The 17157-nt window shown below is 34.8% G+C and overlaps 1 protein-coding gene across 3 annotated transcripts in view; it reads right to left on the bottom strand.

The window, feature by feature from the left end:
- LOC137624386 (TOG array regulator of axonemal microtubules protein 1) overlaps window positions 1–17157 on the bottom strand; it is a 674340-nt gene that overhangs the window by 624379 nt on the left and 32804 nt on the right. For all 3 annotated transcript variants that reach the window (XM_068355115.1, XM_068355116.1, XM_068355117.1), the window contains exon 2: window positions 7996–9687. In XM_068355115.1, coding sequence (XP_068211216.1) covers window positions 7996–9480 — 1485 coding nt within the window. In that variant the 5' untranslated portion in view covers window positions 9481–9687. The remainder of the gene's footprint in view (window positions 1–7995; window positions 9688–17157) is intronic.

Genomic DNA, 17157 nt, shown 5'->3' with positions numbered 1-17157 from the left:
ATTAAGAATAACAGAATGGGTCCATAGTGATTGGAAAAGAGGCAGGGGAAGGAAGAGAATATGATGGATCGACGAACTAAGAATGTTTGCTGGTATGGATTGAAACAGAAAGACCATATACGCACGCGAGTGGAAGGACATGTCTGAGGTCTCTGTTCTGCAGTGGAGTAGTAACGGTTGATGACGATGATAATGACGTATACATAAATTCAATTATGTAAAATGAATAAATATAACTGCAATTGAAACAAGCAATAAACACGACTCATTTACTCTCTCTCTCTCTCTCTCTCTCTCTCTCTCTCTCTCTCTCTCTCTCTCTCTCTCTCTCTCTCTCTCTCTCTCTCTCTCTCTGTTTATTGTTTTTTTACGGTACATATTTTTCAACAATTTTCTCCAGTATTTTGTACAGTATGTCCGTATTTACCTGTATATTATCACTTATAAATACATTTTTCCATTCTTTATTCAGTTCTTCATTTATTTCTGACCATTTTATATTCTTACTGTAAAAATTATTTTTTCCATATCCTTCCCAAAGTTTTGCGCTTTTATTAATTCTGTGATCACTTGCTTTGGAATGAACTATCAATTCTATGACATTGTGGTCTGAAATTCCCGTGTTATACACTATTATTTCTTATGTTGAAGAAATAATAGTGTATAACACGGGAATTTCAGACCACAATGTCATAGAATTGATAGTTCATTCCAAAGCAAGTGATCACAGAATTAATAAAAGCACAAAACTTTGGGAAGGATATGGAAAATATAATTTTTACAGTAAGAATATAAAATGGTCAGAAATAAATGAAGAACTGAATAAAGAATGGAAAAATGTATTTATAAGTGATAATATACAGGTAAATACGGACATACTGTACAAAATACTGGAGAAAATTGTTGAAAAATATGTACCGAAAAAAAAAACAATAAACAAAAGACGTGCATACCAAGAGACAGAAGGATCTTATTTCAGAAAATTAGAAAGTGGAAGAAAAATCTTGCAAAAGAAAAAAATGTGTGGAAAATGAGGGAAATAAAATGTAAGATAGAAAATGCAGAACAAAAGATTATACAGTCGAAAGAAAATGAAAAAAGGGACTTAGAAGAAAGGACACTTCAAAATATAAAAAGAAACCCCAAAGTACTTTACTCCTATGCAAAAAAGATGAATAAAGGGAGAATAGAAATAGGCCCTCTAAAAATTGAAGGACGGCTAACGAATGAAAAAAAGGAAATATGCAACATATTAGCAGAAAAATATAAGAGTGAGTTCACGCCAAGAATTGCGAATGAGAATAATGAAACAGAAATGAGAGAAGAAAATGTTGAATATCTAACGGATATAGATATTAATGAAGCAGATATTGTCATGGCTATAAACGAAATTAAAAATGGATCGGCAGCCGGACCAGATGGAGTTCCAGCGATTTTGTTAAAAAAAACTGCAAACACTATCGCAAAGCCGCTTGCAATACTGCTAAGACAGAGTGTAGATATGAGCGAGATATATGTTAAACATAAATTAGCTTATATAACCCCTATCTTCAAAAGTGGATCAAGACTAGAGGCAAGCAATTATAGACCTGTTAGTCTAACATCACATATTATGAAAGTGTATGAGAGGGTAATAAAAAAGAAAATAATGAACCATTTGGTCAAAAATAATTTGTTTAATATGGGTCAACACGGTTTCGTACCTGGAAAAAGTACACAGACCCAACTGATAGCACACTATGAAAACATATACAAAAATATGATAAATGAAAAAGACACAGATGTGATCTATCTAGATTTTGCAAAAGCCTTTGACAAGGTAGACCATAACATATTGGAGAAAAACATGAGAAAGCATAATATTGTGGGAAAGATAGGAAAATGGGTAAAAGAATTCCTGCAAAACAGAAAACAGATAGTGGTTGCAAATGACGAGAAATCAGATGAAGCCCAGGTAATATCGGGTGTGCCACAAGGTACGGTATTAGCTGCACTGCTGTTTGTTATTATGATCTCAGACATAGACTGTGATGTTGAAAACTCCGTAGTGAGAAGTTTTGCCGATGACACAAGAATAAGTAGAGAAATTACTTGTGATGAAGATAGGAACTCACTACAAAGAGATCTAAACAAAATAAATAGGATGGTATTTAACTCCGATAAATTCGAATAAATAAATTATGGAAACAGAGAAGGAATGGTGTATGCATACAAGGGACCTAATAATGAGACAATCACAAACAAGGAAGCAATTAAAGACCTTGGTGTAATTTTAAATAGGAATATGTTATGCAACGACCAAATAGCAACACTGTTGGCTAAATGTAAAGCAAAAATGGGAATGTTATTCAGACACTTTAAAACAAGAAAAGCTGAACACATGATTATGCTTTACAAAACTTATGTGCGTAGTACACTCGAGTATTGCAATGTGATATGGTACCCACACTACCAAAAGGATATTGCGCAAATAGAGAGTGTACAAAGGTCCTATACTGCTAGAATAGAAGAAGTTAAGGACCTTGACTACTGGGAAAGACTGCAATTTTTAAAACTATACAGTCTAGAAAGGAGAAGAGAACGCTACATGATAATACAAGCATGGAAGCAAATAGAAGGAATTACTGAAAACATCATGGAGCTTAAAATATCAGAAAGAGCAAGCCGAGGTAGATTAAGTGCCAAAAAATATTCCAGGTAAACTGAGAAAGGCGCACAGGACATTAATCCACTACGCACCAGCATCGATAATGCAGCGACTATTTAATGTGCTGCCAGCTCATCTAAGAAACATATCAGGAGTGAGCGTAGATGTGTTTAAGAATAAGCTCGATAAATACCTAAGATGCATCCCAGACCATCCAAGACTGGAAGATGCAAAATACACCGGAAGATGCATTAGCAACTCTCTGGTGGATATACGAGGTGCCTCACACTGAGGGACCTGGGGGAACCCAAACAAAAGAAAAGGATAAGGCAATAAGGTAAGGCTCTCTCTCTCATATTGACTTCTTAACGCTTAAGCTGAAGAGATTGATTTAGCATGTCTGACATCGGCCTTATTTTGTTTTCAAAAGGCTGTCATCCCACTTCCTGACTATACAAGCCTATTGAATCTAAGTACAAAAACTGCAAGTAATTTAACTCTGATGATATCGGGATAGTCTTCTTGAATTTCAGTAAACTGTTTCACGATTAGTTCTCCTGAACCACTATATCCCTAAAGTGTTGCCTTGAGTCTGCCACTCACCACACTTATCGGCTGAATATCTTTAGGTTTATATGTAGGAAGTAGATCATAAGGAGTAGGTTGGCCAAGGCACCAGCCACCTGTTGAGATACTACCGCTTGTGAGTTATTAAGTCCTTTCACTGGCCAGACAGTACTACAATGGATCCCTTTCTCTGGTTACGGCTCACTTCATGTTTGCCGATACATACACAGAATAGTCTGGCCTATTCTTTACACATTCTCCTCTTATCTCATACACTTGACAACACTGAGATTACCAAACAATTCTTCTTAACTCAAGGGCTTAACTACAGAAAAGTAATTATTTAGTGACTACTTTCCTCTTGGTAAGGGTAGAAGAGACTCTTTAGCTATGGTCAGCAGCTCTTTTAGGAGAAGGACACTCCAAAATCAAACCATTGTTCTCTAGTCTTGGGTAGTGCCATAGTCTCAGAACCATGGTCTTCCACTGTCTTGGGTTAGAGATCTCTTGCTTGAGGGTACACTTGGGCACACTATTCTATCTTGTTTCTATTCCTCTTGTTATTTCGAAGTTTTTATCCTTTTTTTTTATCGTTTTGTTATTTTCAAGTTTTTATAGTTTTTATATGAAAGATTTATTTTAATGTTTTTATTGTTCTTAAACTTCTCTTGTAGTTTTTCCTTATTTTCTTTCCTCACTGGGTTATTTTCCCTGTTGGAGCACTTGGGCTTAGAGCATGCTGCTTTTCTTACAAGGGTTGTGGTTAGCAACTAATAATAATAATAATAATAATAATAATAATAATAATAATAATAATAATAATAATAATAGAGCTATGGCGTGTATGTTTGGACAATAATACATTATCTAACACATTTTCCATTGATCTAAGATATACTATACATTAAGATGGAATAAGCTCAAATATATATTATTCACTTAACGCTATCATTTGCATTACTGGCTTTAAATCAATGCTACTTGGGCCTATATGTTCAATTATTCTAAAAAAAATAATCATAAACAAAATGCCTGGTTACTCATTTCCATTGGTGAAAAAAGTTGTACAAAATCTTTTTCGATGAATTAAAGAAATATACAGAACTTGTGACCCCACGCTTTTATCCTTGCGTTAGCCCCTCATCCTCAACCCCAATAGCAAAAAATTACTTAAGCTGACCCTTCGCGTCTAAATTTCGCTCATTAGAAGGATTTTGACACCGTTATGTACAGTCGGACATAGGAATTCCTGGTATACTTTGCTCTGAAGAAGTGCATCCAGCCCCATCCTTAATGTGCGGAGAGTTCTGTGTTTTGCCCGGCCCACCACTCCCTCCATATCTTCCTACACTAGTCTGTTTGGTTACTCGCTGCGAAGTAAGGGTGTCATAGGTTGCACCTCTTCAGAGCGAGATGTACCAGTGAGTCCTGTGTTCAACTGTATATCCTCAAACACTCCTATCTTTCCATTCTTTTCACCCAACCATTTACAGCATGAACAAGCTAACAATTCCAGATTATTTTAACCAATAGCAATGTTTGCTCATAATATTTCTAGATCTCTTGATATTTCACTTTTTAAAAATTCTGTATACGCGTCAAAAAAAAAATATTAATCTCTACTGCTCCAACTATTTACCTTTCACTGTCATTCAGCCTTTGCCTGCCAATTCCTAAGAAAATGTGATCTCAGAATTACTTAACACAATAACACTTTTTCTTCCTTAAAACAACCACCTTCCCTTACAATTATTTTGCAGAGCCTCAGCCTCCTTATTTACCACCAGTATCTAAAAAAAAAAAAAAATGATTCAACCACTCTTCTATCTTATATGCAGTTACGTTCCACCTTCCACATAAAAATTATTGCCGTGACTTCATTATACCGACATCTATATCTTAACTTCCTCTATTTACCTTAATTTCAATACAATTCAAACGTATACTGAGAAGGCTGGGCATGAACCATTCTTTCAATCACTTTTAATTATCTCGCATACAGTCTTGAGAAACCTTTCCCTATTTACATATACCATCCTCACCCGGGTGAGCCACTTAATTATAAAATCTAAAATACAACCAGCATCTCCCCTTTTCAGACTTTCCAACGTTTCTGTTCTCACCCCACTCTTTCATTATTTAGGTCTGCTTCTAGTTTATTCACTACATTCTAACCTCTTGAAGAGTCACTCCATTGCCCTGAGACAACTATATCTCTAAACTGTATTCTTGTTTTAGAATCCATTTTCACACTATCATTACATTTGTAACCTAATTTTAGTAGTCATGTTTTTCTTCATTCCTGAGCAAGAGAATATACAGTGGGGTGGCCAGGGCCTGAAATTACGTACATTTGAAATCCATTTATCTTGACATTTACTTCCTACCAATTTCTTTCCCTCCCAAGAGTGCTTGCTGAAAGTGACGCCATGATTTTCCCTCCTCACTAACTTACTTCTGGTCTCCTCTTTGACTGTTTAAATCATCCTCTTAAATTTCTATACACTACTGTGTCCTTCAACTGCCCTTCGAACTACTATCCCCAAATTTTCCCACCAAAACACACTTCATTTCACCATCCGACACTATACATCTTTTATTACTGTTTCATATTTGTCTACAGTCACAGGCATCCTCTGGTTCACCGGTGATTCCAGCCTTGAACTTCGTAGGAGCCACATCTACTCAAACGCTATTGATTGAATATTTCTCATATCTTTAAATCAGCAAATATTCACCCAATGCCAATAAACTTGAAGCTACTAAATGGCTTTACTATATTGAATTTTAATAATAATTCTACGATTCCAATGCCGAGCAATAATGCATTATATACATCGGTAATCGAGCATACTAACAATTTGCAGTCATGAAGTATCGTGACTTTATAGAATTACATATTCTAACACTTGCCCAACAAAGCTTTTCAAAATGGTAGTCAAGCGGACGGATAGCCTAGTGCCCCAGTGTAAAACATGCCTGGAAATAAAATTAAACATAAGAAAAAAATAAAACATGTCTGAAACTAGGATTAAACATTAGGAAAAAATATGGAAAATGCAAGAATAACAACATTTAACAAATGCAAAATGAATTTTGAAACAAAAGAATAAAGAAAAATCAAGAAAATATATGACATCAGGAAAACTGGTTCCCGTTCTTAGAATAACTGGAGACCTATACGACTTATGAAAATTAAAACAGGGAGTGAATGCCAGAGCGTATTTTTGTATGTGCACCACTGGATGGATTAGTGGTATTTATGGTCAAAGTCCAGTCACGACAGCCGATAAGACCATTTAGCGCCAAAAAAAAAAAAAAAAATCGTGAAAGGATATTGCTACGAAACTCCTACATTGTAGCCTAAAAAACACTTTTCAACCCCAATATTTTACAAAAGAAAAAATTAACTCATAAAAATTTACATCAGTTATACACTGAAATACCAAATAAGAATGGTATTACCTTCTTTTTCTTATAACCCACACGCCTAAAAGATAATTCCTGTCCTGCATCAGATAGGGATACCAAAATAGCTTTCTTGTATAATCTGTTGAACAAAACATCGAGAGCCAATTCTGACACAACTATATCTAGATATATATCCCAGGAACCAAGAATAGAGGTACTCATAAATGTTATAAAGAGGTCACCTAAAATCTTTTACAGACCAGAGCTTTATATAACAGTTCGATTATAACCAGGATTGCAATTGGCTTCTACCATTGTGAGTCACAAGTTTCATAAGTGCAGACCAAATTTTGAGAGAGAGAGAGAGAGAGATAGAGAGAGAGAGAGAGAGAGAGAGAGAGAGAGAGAGAGAGAGAGAGAGAGAGAGAGAGAGAGAGAGAGTGTATCCCCGGCTCTAAAAGGATTAGATTATAAAAGAAAAACAAAAAGCTGATAGAATTAGAAGGACGCATAGTATCGACACGAGGCCTCTGAAACTTGCAATGGAAGGATCACCGATTTAGAAAAAAAAAAAAAAAACCTATGAGATGCTACATCACCCTGGTGGTTGTTACAAGAACACACCTATATGCACGATGGGCTTTCTATCTCTAATTCAGTTCAATGGATCGGTGAAAAAAATAAGGATAGCAATGACACAATACAGCAGGAAGGATCATATAAAGTAATCTTCTCAGTCAGAATAGCGGACTCAAAAAAAAAAAGTCTGCTAAATGGGAGCTGTGGTATCCTAGTCAAAACTCACCTGATTACCAATCTGTGACTCGAGAGTTTAAGACTGAATTACACCCATATATCCTATAGATTTTAACAGTGGCCGAATCCTGACCATCCTTGCGAGCTATTATTTTTGAGGGGCTTATTGATCTACAAATTGTTTTAGACATTACCTAGCCACCCAGGCTTTGAGAGGAGATGGGGTCTGGGCACTAATTTCTGTAACACACACATGTATATATATACAATATTTGTGTGTAGGATATGTTTCTAAGACTGTATGACATACAAAATGATCTTCCCATTACCACTGCCGCTGAAGAGAGATCTTAAACCCCTCTCCTTTCACTTAAAATATAGGAAACATGTCACATGCCTCTAGGAATGGTCAGCAGAGCCAATTTTACAATATGTAACAATACCGTTTCCTGGGTTTAAGTAATGAGTTAATTAGACTAATCACTCTTTTACAAACAACAAGGCAGAGGTCTACATATATCCATACTAATAACAAAACTAATTAGTAATCTTACAAAGCAAGCGCTATAAACAAATAAATAAAGTAAGAACTACTGTCGATGTAAACAACTTACCTCATTCCTTATCATCTCCATAATGGCTCCATCTACGACCCCAAACTCAATCCATGCCTGACTGTCCTGCCTTTGAATAACTTTTTCGTTTTTGTCCGGTTCTTTTGGCTCTTCCTGCTCCTTAACGATGACATCTTGATCATCGTCATCCTCAACATCAGCATCATTTGCCTCTTCTTTGTCATCGTCATCCTCAACATCAGCATCATTTGCCTCTTCTTTGTCATCGTCATCCTCAACATCAGCATCATTTGCCTTTTCTTTGTCATCGTCAGTACATTTTTCACTCTTGTCACAATCAACATCACTATCGTGTTCATCTTTTTCTTCTTCACCCTCTACTTGATTTTCAATGCTAACTCCATCCTCCTTTTCATCATTTAGGTTCTGTTCTTTTTCAGCCTCTTCTTCACCTATGTCGTCCTGACTAATTTCAGTATCATCATCTTCATTTTCATCATCAGCATCCACGCCTTCTTCCTCCGGCGCAACTGCTCCATTTGTAACAGAACTAAGACCAGCCTTTTCAAACAGACAGTCAACGCTATGCCTCGAACGAGGCGTCAAACGGTTCACGTACCGCTCAAACTCCTCCTGACCAACGAGGTACTGCAACTGCTTCAATGAAACTAGAATAGAAGGGCTTAGGTCAGCATCGTGAAGTTTCCTAAAGAGGCACTCCGACAGATAAGAGAGGTCTTCATCGGAAAAATTGTCATTAAGTATATTGGGCAAATTCTCGATGGTACCTTTGCTAACGCTGTTACTCTTGCTCTGAACGCCACAAGAAATCAAATCGTCCACGAGACTTTGTTTGTCTTTGGTTATGAGAGCGAAGGTCTTGAGCAGCTGGACGCTGGAATTCTGAAGAATGGCCGCTCGACTACTGCCTAAGTTAGGGATGATGTGAGGAAGCACGATGGTCAAACAGGAGTCGAGGTCATTCTTGAGATAAGGCAAAAGGTCGTGGATAAGTAAGGTGCACTCATTGCGGATTTCCCAAACGTCGTCGCTCAGTAGTTTGTAGAACTCTTCGAAGAGACCCAGCTTGTTAAAAGTGACTGGAATGGTGTGATGTTTCTTCAGCTCCTTTTTCAGGCTGATGATAAAGTCGGTCTTGTCACTGGGTAACTTCAACTCCTCTTGCACCTGACGACCATTTGCAGATGAGCCTTTGGGTTTCCTGGCGGTGTCGTCGCTGGAGTTTTCACCCACTGACGGCGTCATGGCGTATTTGGATAGACGATTCCTGACGGCGCTGGAGGGCGTTTTGCTAAGATTTGAGTTCCGCGAACCATCAGCCTTGATAGCTGCCGATGACTGCCTGGAATGGAGCAACTGCATACTTTGGAGTGAGTCCTTGCTCTGACTGGCAGAGAGATTAGAAGAAGCACGAGCGTAGGAATCAAGCTCCCCTACATCTGGCGTCTGCACAACAGCATTGGGGGTATATGGCAAACTTCCGTGGTCCTCGTAAGTAGCCATAACGAATTAAACACTTTGTAATTATACCGTTGAAGGATAACGCAGAAGATTAACAAAAGAAAAACAAGTCTATTCTCAGAAGCGAACCTCTACGGGACGTTTATTGAGTATTTCTATTTTTAGGATATGTTGGCAATACGGCGGATTTGACGAGCCTCCCCTCCCGTATCCTCCTCCTCTTCTCCCAGGTCCTGGCCCATCCTCATCCTGGAAAATAATTAAATAAAAAAACATTCTATTATCAGAAGTATTGATAAAATAAGTTACAAACTACTTACAGAAAACGATTTAAAAAATAACTAGGAAAATAGTATTTTAATACAATCCCACAGCAGTAACAAAATAGAATTATAGATACACAAACTAGTAAATAAAACCCAGTCAGAACATCGAAACTAAATTGAAGCTTGAGACCTAAAACTACTAGAGATTTTTGTCCTAATTGGAATCCTTTGCCATTTTGGTGACCATTGGCGAGAATTCATACAATGATAAGGCGGATAAAACTAATGCTAAGATATTCTCATTTCAAATATCATTTATCATTAACTGTCATAATGGACGTGATAGAATGTGAAGGCCAATAAAACTTCATTTCATACGTTCATATTTATCTAGTATATTTTTTTTTTTTTTATTTAATTCCAAAATATTTTCAATAAAGATAAGAAGCCTGTATATATGTATGTTGCTTTCACCAAAGTTTACCTTAGGAATACAAAAGATACATAAAAAAAACTAATCAATTTTAAAATAGAATTTATTTTTGCGAATTCAATTCGTTGAAAGATATACTGGCAAAGTAATAATACCCTGAGTACACAAAATAAGGTCATACAAACATAAACGGTAGATATCATAAATGGATGGCAAGTAAATAGCAAAAAGCATCGAACAGTAAAAAAAAAAAGGCCAACATGAAGAAAATTAAATTAGGTGTCATACAAACACAAAGGAGCAATGAAACCAGTTCCAAACATTACAGGAAGAGAATCATAAAAGGTACAACCATGAAAAAATATTCTAGAAAACTGGAGTAAATCAAAGAAAAAATAAACAACTTGATACACAGAATGTCAAATATATAACTGAAATTAGATAATTTTCATATATAAGTAAAACAAAAAATGATCGAATTAATTTAAGTCAAAATTAATCTCTTTCCGAATTAGAGAAAGCAAAAAAATAGCATAGAATAATACAAACACATGACGACAATTAGTAAGAAAAATAGAGGGGAAAATGGTTTTAGGAAAATAGAACATAACACAAAAAGTTTCCGGGGAAAGGTATAAAAACATATAATCAGACCAAGGGTACTGATATATATATATATATATATATATATATATATATATATATATATATATATATATATATATATATATAAATATATATATATATATATATATATATATATATATATATATACTGTATATATATAAATATATATATATACACATATATATACCTACATACATTATATATATATATATATATATATATATATATATATATATATATATATATATATATATATATATATATATATATATATATATATATATATATATATATATATAAAAGGTAAAACCACATATAATCAGACAAAGGATACTGACATACATATAAAAGGTATAACGACATATAATCAGACAAAGGGTACTGATATATATATATATATATATATATATATATATATATATATATATATATATATACATACATATATACACACACATATATATATATATATATATAAAGTACGACAACATATAATCAGACACAGGGTACTGACGTACTTATAAAAGGTCTAAGCACATACAATCAGACAAAGGGTACTGCCATACATAAAAAGGTACAACCACATATAATCAGACAAAGGGTACTACCATATATAAAAGATACAACTACATATAATCAGACAAAGGGTACTGACATACATAAAAAGGTACAACTACATATAAAAAGACAAAGGGGACAGATTTATATATAAAAATACAACCATATATAATCACACAAAAGGGTACAGACATACATAAAAAAGGTAAAACTAGATACAATCAGACAAAGGGTACCGACATACATAAAAAGTACAACTACATATAATCATAAAAAGTGGAGAGACATACATGAAAAAGATACAACCGTATACAATCACACAAAGGGTACAGAAATACACAAAAAGGTAAAACCATATATAATAAGACAAAAGGTACTGACATAGATTAAAAAAAAAAAAAGGTAGAACCATATATAATCAAACAAAGGGTGCTGACATACATATAAATGATATAACAGCATATAATAAAAAAAATCGCATTGACATACACAAAAAGGTACAACCACATATAATCAGACAAAACGTACTAACAGACATATAAAAGGTACAACAACGTATAATTAAACAAAGGGTACTGACATGCATAAAAAGGTACAACCATATTTTAGACAGAGGATACTCGAATATAAAAAGTACAACTACATATAATCAGAAAAAGGATACTGACATGTATAAAGAGATACAACCACATACTGTATAATAAAAAAAGGGTACTGACATACGAAAAAGGTACCACCACAGATAATCATACAAAGGGTACAGGCATACATAGAAAAGGTACACCCGCATATAATCAGACAAATGGTACTGACATACATAAAGAGACACTAGCACATACAACCAGACGGAGGGTACTGACATACATAAAAATGGTACAACAACATGTATTCAGCCAAAAGATACATACAGACATGAAAAAAATACAACCATAAATAATCAGACAGAGGATACTGACATATATAAAATAGTAAAACAACATATAGTCAGACAAAGGGTACTGACATATATAAAACTTTTCAACCACATATAATCAGACAAAGGGTACTGACATACATGAAAAAGATACAACCACATATAATCAAACAAAGGTTACTGACATACATAAAAAGGTAAGACCACATATAATCAGACAAACCGTACTGAAATTCATAAATATGGTACAATCACATATAATCAGGCAAAGGGTACAGACATCCACACAAAAGATATAAAAATATATAATCAGACATAGGCTACTGACATACATAAAAAGGTGCAACCATATATAATCAGAAAATGGTTCTGATATATATAAAAAGGTACGACCACATATAATCAGACAAAGGCTACCAACATACATAAAAAGGTACAACTACATATAATCCCACAAAGTGTAATGACATACATAAAAATATGAAACCACATATAATTAGACCAAGGTTACTGACATACATAAAAAAGATACAACCTCATATAATCACGAAAAGGCTACTGATATACAGAAAAAAAGGTAAAACCACATATAATCAGACAAAGGGTAGTGACATACAAAAGAAGGTCCACCATATATAATCAGAAAAATTGGTATTGACACATCAAATAGGTAAAACCACATATAATCAGGAAAAGGGTACTGGCATACATAAAAGAACAAATACATATAATCCGACAAAGGGTACTGACATACATAGAAAAGATGCAGCCAAATATAATCAGACAAAAGGAACTGAGTCTACTCACATATATAGAAATGGTACAACCACATATAATCAGACATAGGGAACAGACATCCATATAAAAGGTACAACCACATACAATCACACAAAGGCTACTAACATACATAAAAAGATACAACCATATATAATCAGACTAAGTATACTGACATACATGAAAAGGTAAAATCACATATAATCAGACAAAAGGAACTGACATACATAGAAAAGGTACAACCGCATATAATCAGACAAAGGGTACTGACATGCATAGAAATGTATATCCCCATAAAATCAGACAAATGGTATTGACATATATAAAAAGGTACAACCCCATATAGTCAGACAAAGGGTACTGATATAGATAAAAAGGCGCAACCATATATAATCAGACAAAGAGTACTGACATATATATATATATATATATATATATATATATATATATATATATATATATATATATATATATAAAAGTACATCCATATATAATCAGATAAAGGGTACTGACATACATAAAAAGTAAGAGACAAACTTGTATTTACCCTATAATTAAAATGACTAGTAAGAATCCTCATTAAATGCTGTGAACCAAACTGGGAATACAAACTACTTTCTAAAAATCATGAAAAAAAAAAAAAAAAACATGGCAGAAAGGTCCAATGGCACACAAAAAAAAAAAACATCCGATAAACAGGTTCCGTGTCCTTGCACAAAAAAAGACCCTGTCACAGCCTCAAAAGAGTGAAAACGTTAAAAACGACCCCGTGAATCGACCAGAGATAATGTCAAGTTTCCAATTGCATGATAACACGAATTACACGATTGAAATCTTGAATTACGAACGCTGCAGCACACGAAATTCGCGAATGTGAAACCCCTCTATTCCCCAATAGCCCTCTACCCGTCCCTCTGTCCCAAGACCATACTGAGAGAGAGCCCAATTCTATTATCATCATTATTATTATCATCATCATCATCATCATTATCATCGTTGTTGTTTTTATTATTATTATTATTATTATTATTATTATTATTATTATTATTATTATTATCATTATTATTATTATTATCAGCGACATTATTCATGTTTTGTTCAGAATTCGGTAACATTTATATGGCCAAAATCTAAAAAAGCTAATTTCTATACCAATATGAGAGAGAGAGAGAGAGAGAGAGAGAGAGAGAGAGAGAGAGAGAGAGAGAGAGAGAGAGAGAAAGCAAAATTTTCATGTTATGGGTACCCGAGTTATCCGACCTTTTTTTACCTTACCCCGTCCCAATTGTCCTTTATAGAACGAACTTGACCCAGTTTCAAAGGAAGATTAGATGTAATTGCTGGTGTCAGTTTGAATCTGGGGACACGTGATCTACAGATAAAAAATATTATAAAAATCTAGAAAAATCGGACTAACATCTTGCATGATGTGATGTACCTAGCCGTCATTCGTGACTTAACATGAATCTGACGTTTACTTACGGTCATGATATTAGCGTGGATCTCTCTCTCTCTCTCTCTCTCTCTCTCTCTCTCTCTCTCTCTCTCTCTCTCTCTCTTTATCCCTTAGTTTCTTTAAGTACCTCAGAAAATCTTTTCGGGGTTATTTGAGATCTTTAAATAACTTAATTAAATTATTGTAACAAAGAACAAAAATTTTAAAAAAGTAAGATAGTATTTTTTCATAATGTATGTAGGGACAAACATCAATATTTGTTAACGCTTCAGCCATTTGCACATATGTAAATGACATTGTTTCTATACTTGTAATCTCACGTTCAAAAGGACCAAACTCACACCTGAGTAATTTGGAATACTTTCACACGTCATGAAAATTGTTAACGCTCAATCCGTAATGAAATTGGGTTAGTAATTCATTTCATCTGAGAACCAGGAAATTAGTGTGGATTCTTTAGTAATTTCTTCGAGTGGTTAAATTTTATCAGACGCGAGAGATAGAAAGTAATTAAATTGGCTACACAATGGTACCATTTCACCATCAGGGAGATAAACATGTCATTGAGAGAGAGAGAGAGAGAGAGAGAGAGAGAGAGAGAGAGAGAGAGAGAGAGAGAGAGAGAGAGAGAGAGAGGGGGGGGGGGGTAATTTTTAAATTCCAACAATTTTGAAAAAGCATTTTCACTGTATTTATCTTTCAATAAATTATGCTTTCTGTCAATTAATTCGATTCAAAAACCTGCCACTGTGGCCAGAAAGGCCCTTCATAAATAACGTGCAAGAGAAAGAAAATAGTGAAGTTGCAGTAAGTGAAGTTGCGAGGTTGAACAGCAAGAAATTAAACCTAGGTAGAGACGATGACTAAAAATTGGACGCAGCTGGGTACTGAGGAATGCCTACAGTACACCACCTGAGGCAGCCTGATGGCATTACCTCACGTAAGGGGTATTTACTGTTCTCTTAATTTATTTGATATTCGATTTTGAAATCAAAATTGAAAATAATAACCTAAAATACTATTTAAAATATTCTCCTCAAATACGATAAGGGGTCTATACATTCTTTTAAACACCTCTTAAAAGTGTCTGTGAAATGGGTAAATTTAATGATACCATATGAATACAAGTAAACATATCCACATGAAGAAAGCGGTCCATCAAGTTGCGCAACCACAAGAATCGAATATTGGACCTCAGACTTTCAGCCGGAACTAATCATAAGTGACAAACAGATAGCGATAATGGCGCACAAGATCAAAGAGTTTTCTCCTCTGGGAATAAACAAAAACGTCAAAAGAGACGAAGCATAAAAAGGGTTTCGTCAAGATACTGAATTGTGAATATCTTATGATTTCCATAAGAAGACTCGCTCTTTTGCGAAGAAATGCACGCGCATATACAGTAAAGTACGATCAACTTTAGTACTGATTAAACAAACTTATAACATAAACAAAAGTATATAGGGTGATATAGGACGCTCTAGCATTGCAAATTACTTTGCAAAAATAAGAAAATAATAACTCATTGCAAAATGAGCTAAGCAAGCAGCCTTATGCAAAATGCCTCAATGAGAACTCAAGTATATGAACAAAAATGAAAAGTGAATGTGTATTTTGCTAACCATTACTTATTTGAACAGGCCCAAAATAGCAGGATCTGTGCTCCAGATAAGATTTCAAATATACTATATATGCTTGAAAATGGCTGGTGAGCTGAAAGGACTATGAAGCCAAGCCTTTGATTATCAAAACATGTATTGCTTTTGTAATTTTATCAAATCTCTACGTTCAGCACACTTGATGGCCAAACCATTGTCAAAGAATGAACCAGAATTCTCATCCACTGATCTGAGCATTTTCTTGATTTACTGAATCATTATAATACCATTGATGAGTCGGTTATTGATGCTTTACCTGACTTTCCCTTATTTATCTAGGTCATGAGATAAGTTTCCACAATTCCTTAAAGTTATGAGTGAAATAAAAAATATTTCAGAAGGTAAAAGGTTTGGTCCTGATAGTATTTCTGGCAAAATTTTCAAGCACTGGGACTCCTTCTGAAAAAGCTTCTGCACCAGATTGTTTTCGTCCTATGGAAGGGAGGGCAAATATCGAAATAATGGAGAGACCGTAAGTAAATTTATATTCATAAGAATAAAGGTGAGAGATGTGACTAAAATGACAGTGATTGTATTTTTCCTCTCTATGCAGCTTTTAAAATGCTAGTCAGATATCATGCTTTCTCGCTTAAATGTTTATAAATCTGTGTTACCAGATACCATCAATGGGATTTTTTTCTCTTGAAGGAGGTACAGGAGATATGTCAATAGCAAAATAAAGTTATACATATTCATTATTGACCTCGGTGACTCCAACGCAACTTTTCCCTGTGAAGTCAGTACTGGTAGGCCACATCCAAGGATACCTACCTCCATGTGTTAACCGGTGTTTCAATTGCTCCATGGCCTCACCCTTGCGTTGATCTACTGGACAGCTACTGAAGTCGAAGTTTACATTGCTTGGCATTACTAAAGATGCCAATGATTGGGTGTGTGCCGGTATTTCATGTCCAAACCTTATAAGTGCTTTGATACAAACATTCGAGTTTGGTCTTATTTCATCAGCCTCAGCATTGTTTTGCCAAAATTTACGTTAACATGGTTGGCCCATACCCATGTCGCAGGACACCGTT

Source organism: Palaemon carinicauda, chromosome 31 (genome assembly GCF_036898095.1).
Source record: "Palaemon carinicauda isolate YSFRI2023 chromosome 31, ASM3689809v2, whole genome shotgun sequence".
Lineage (NCBI taxonomy): Eukaryota > Metazoa > Arthropoda > Malacostraca > Decapoda > Palaemonidae > Palaemon > Palaemon carinicauda.
Note: the sequence above shows the minus strand (reverse complement) of the source record. Positions and strands in the feature narration are given on the sequence as shown.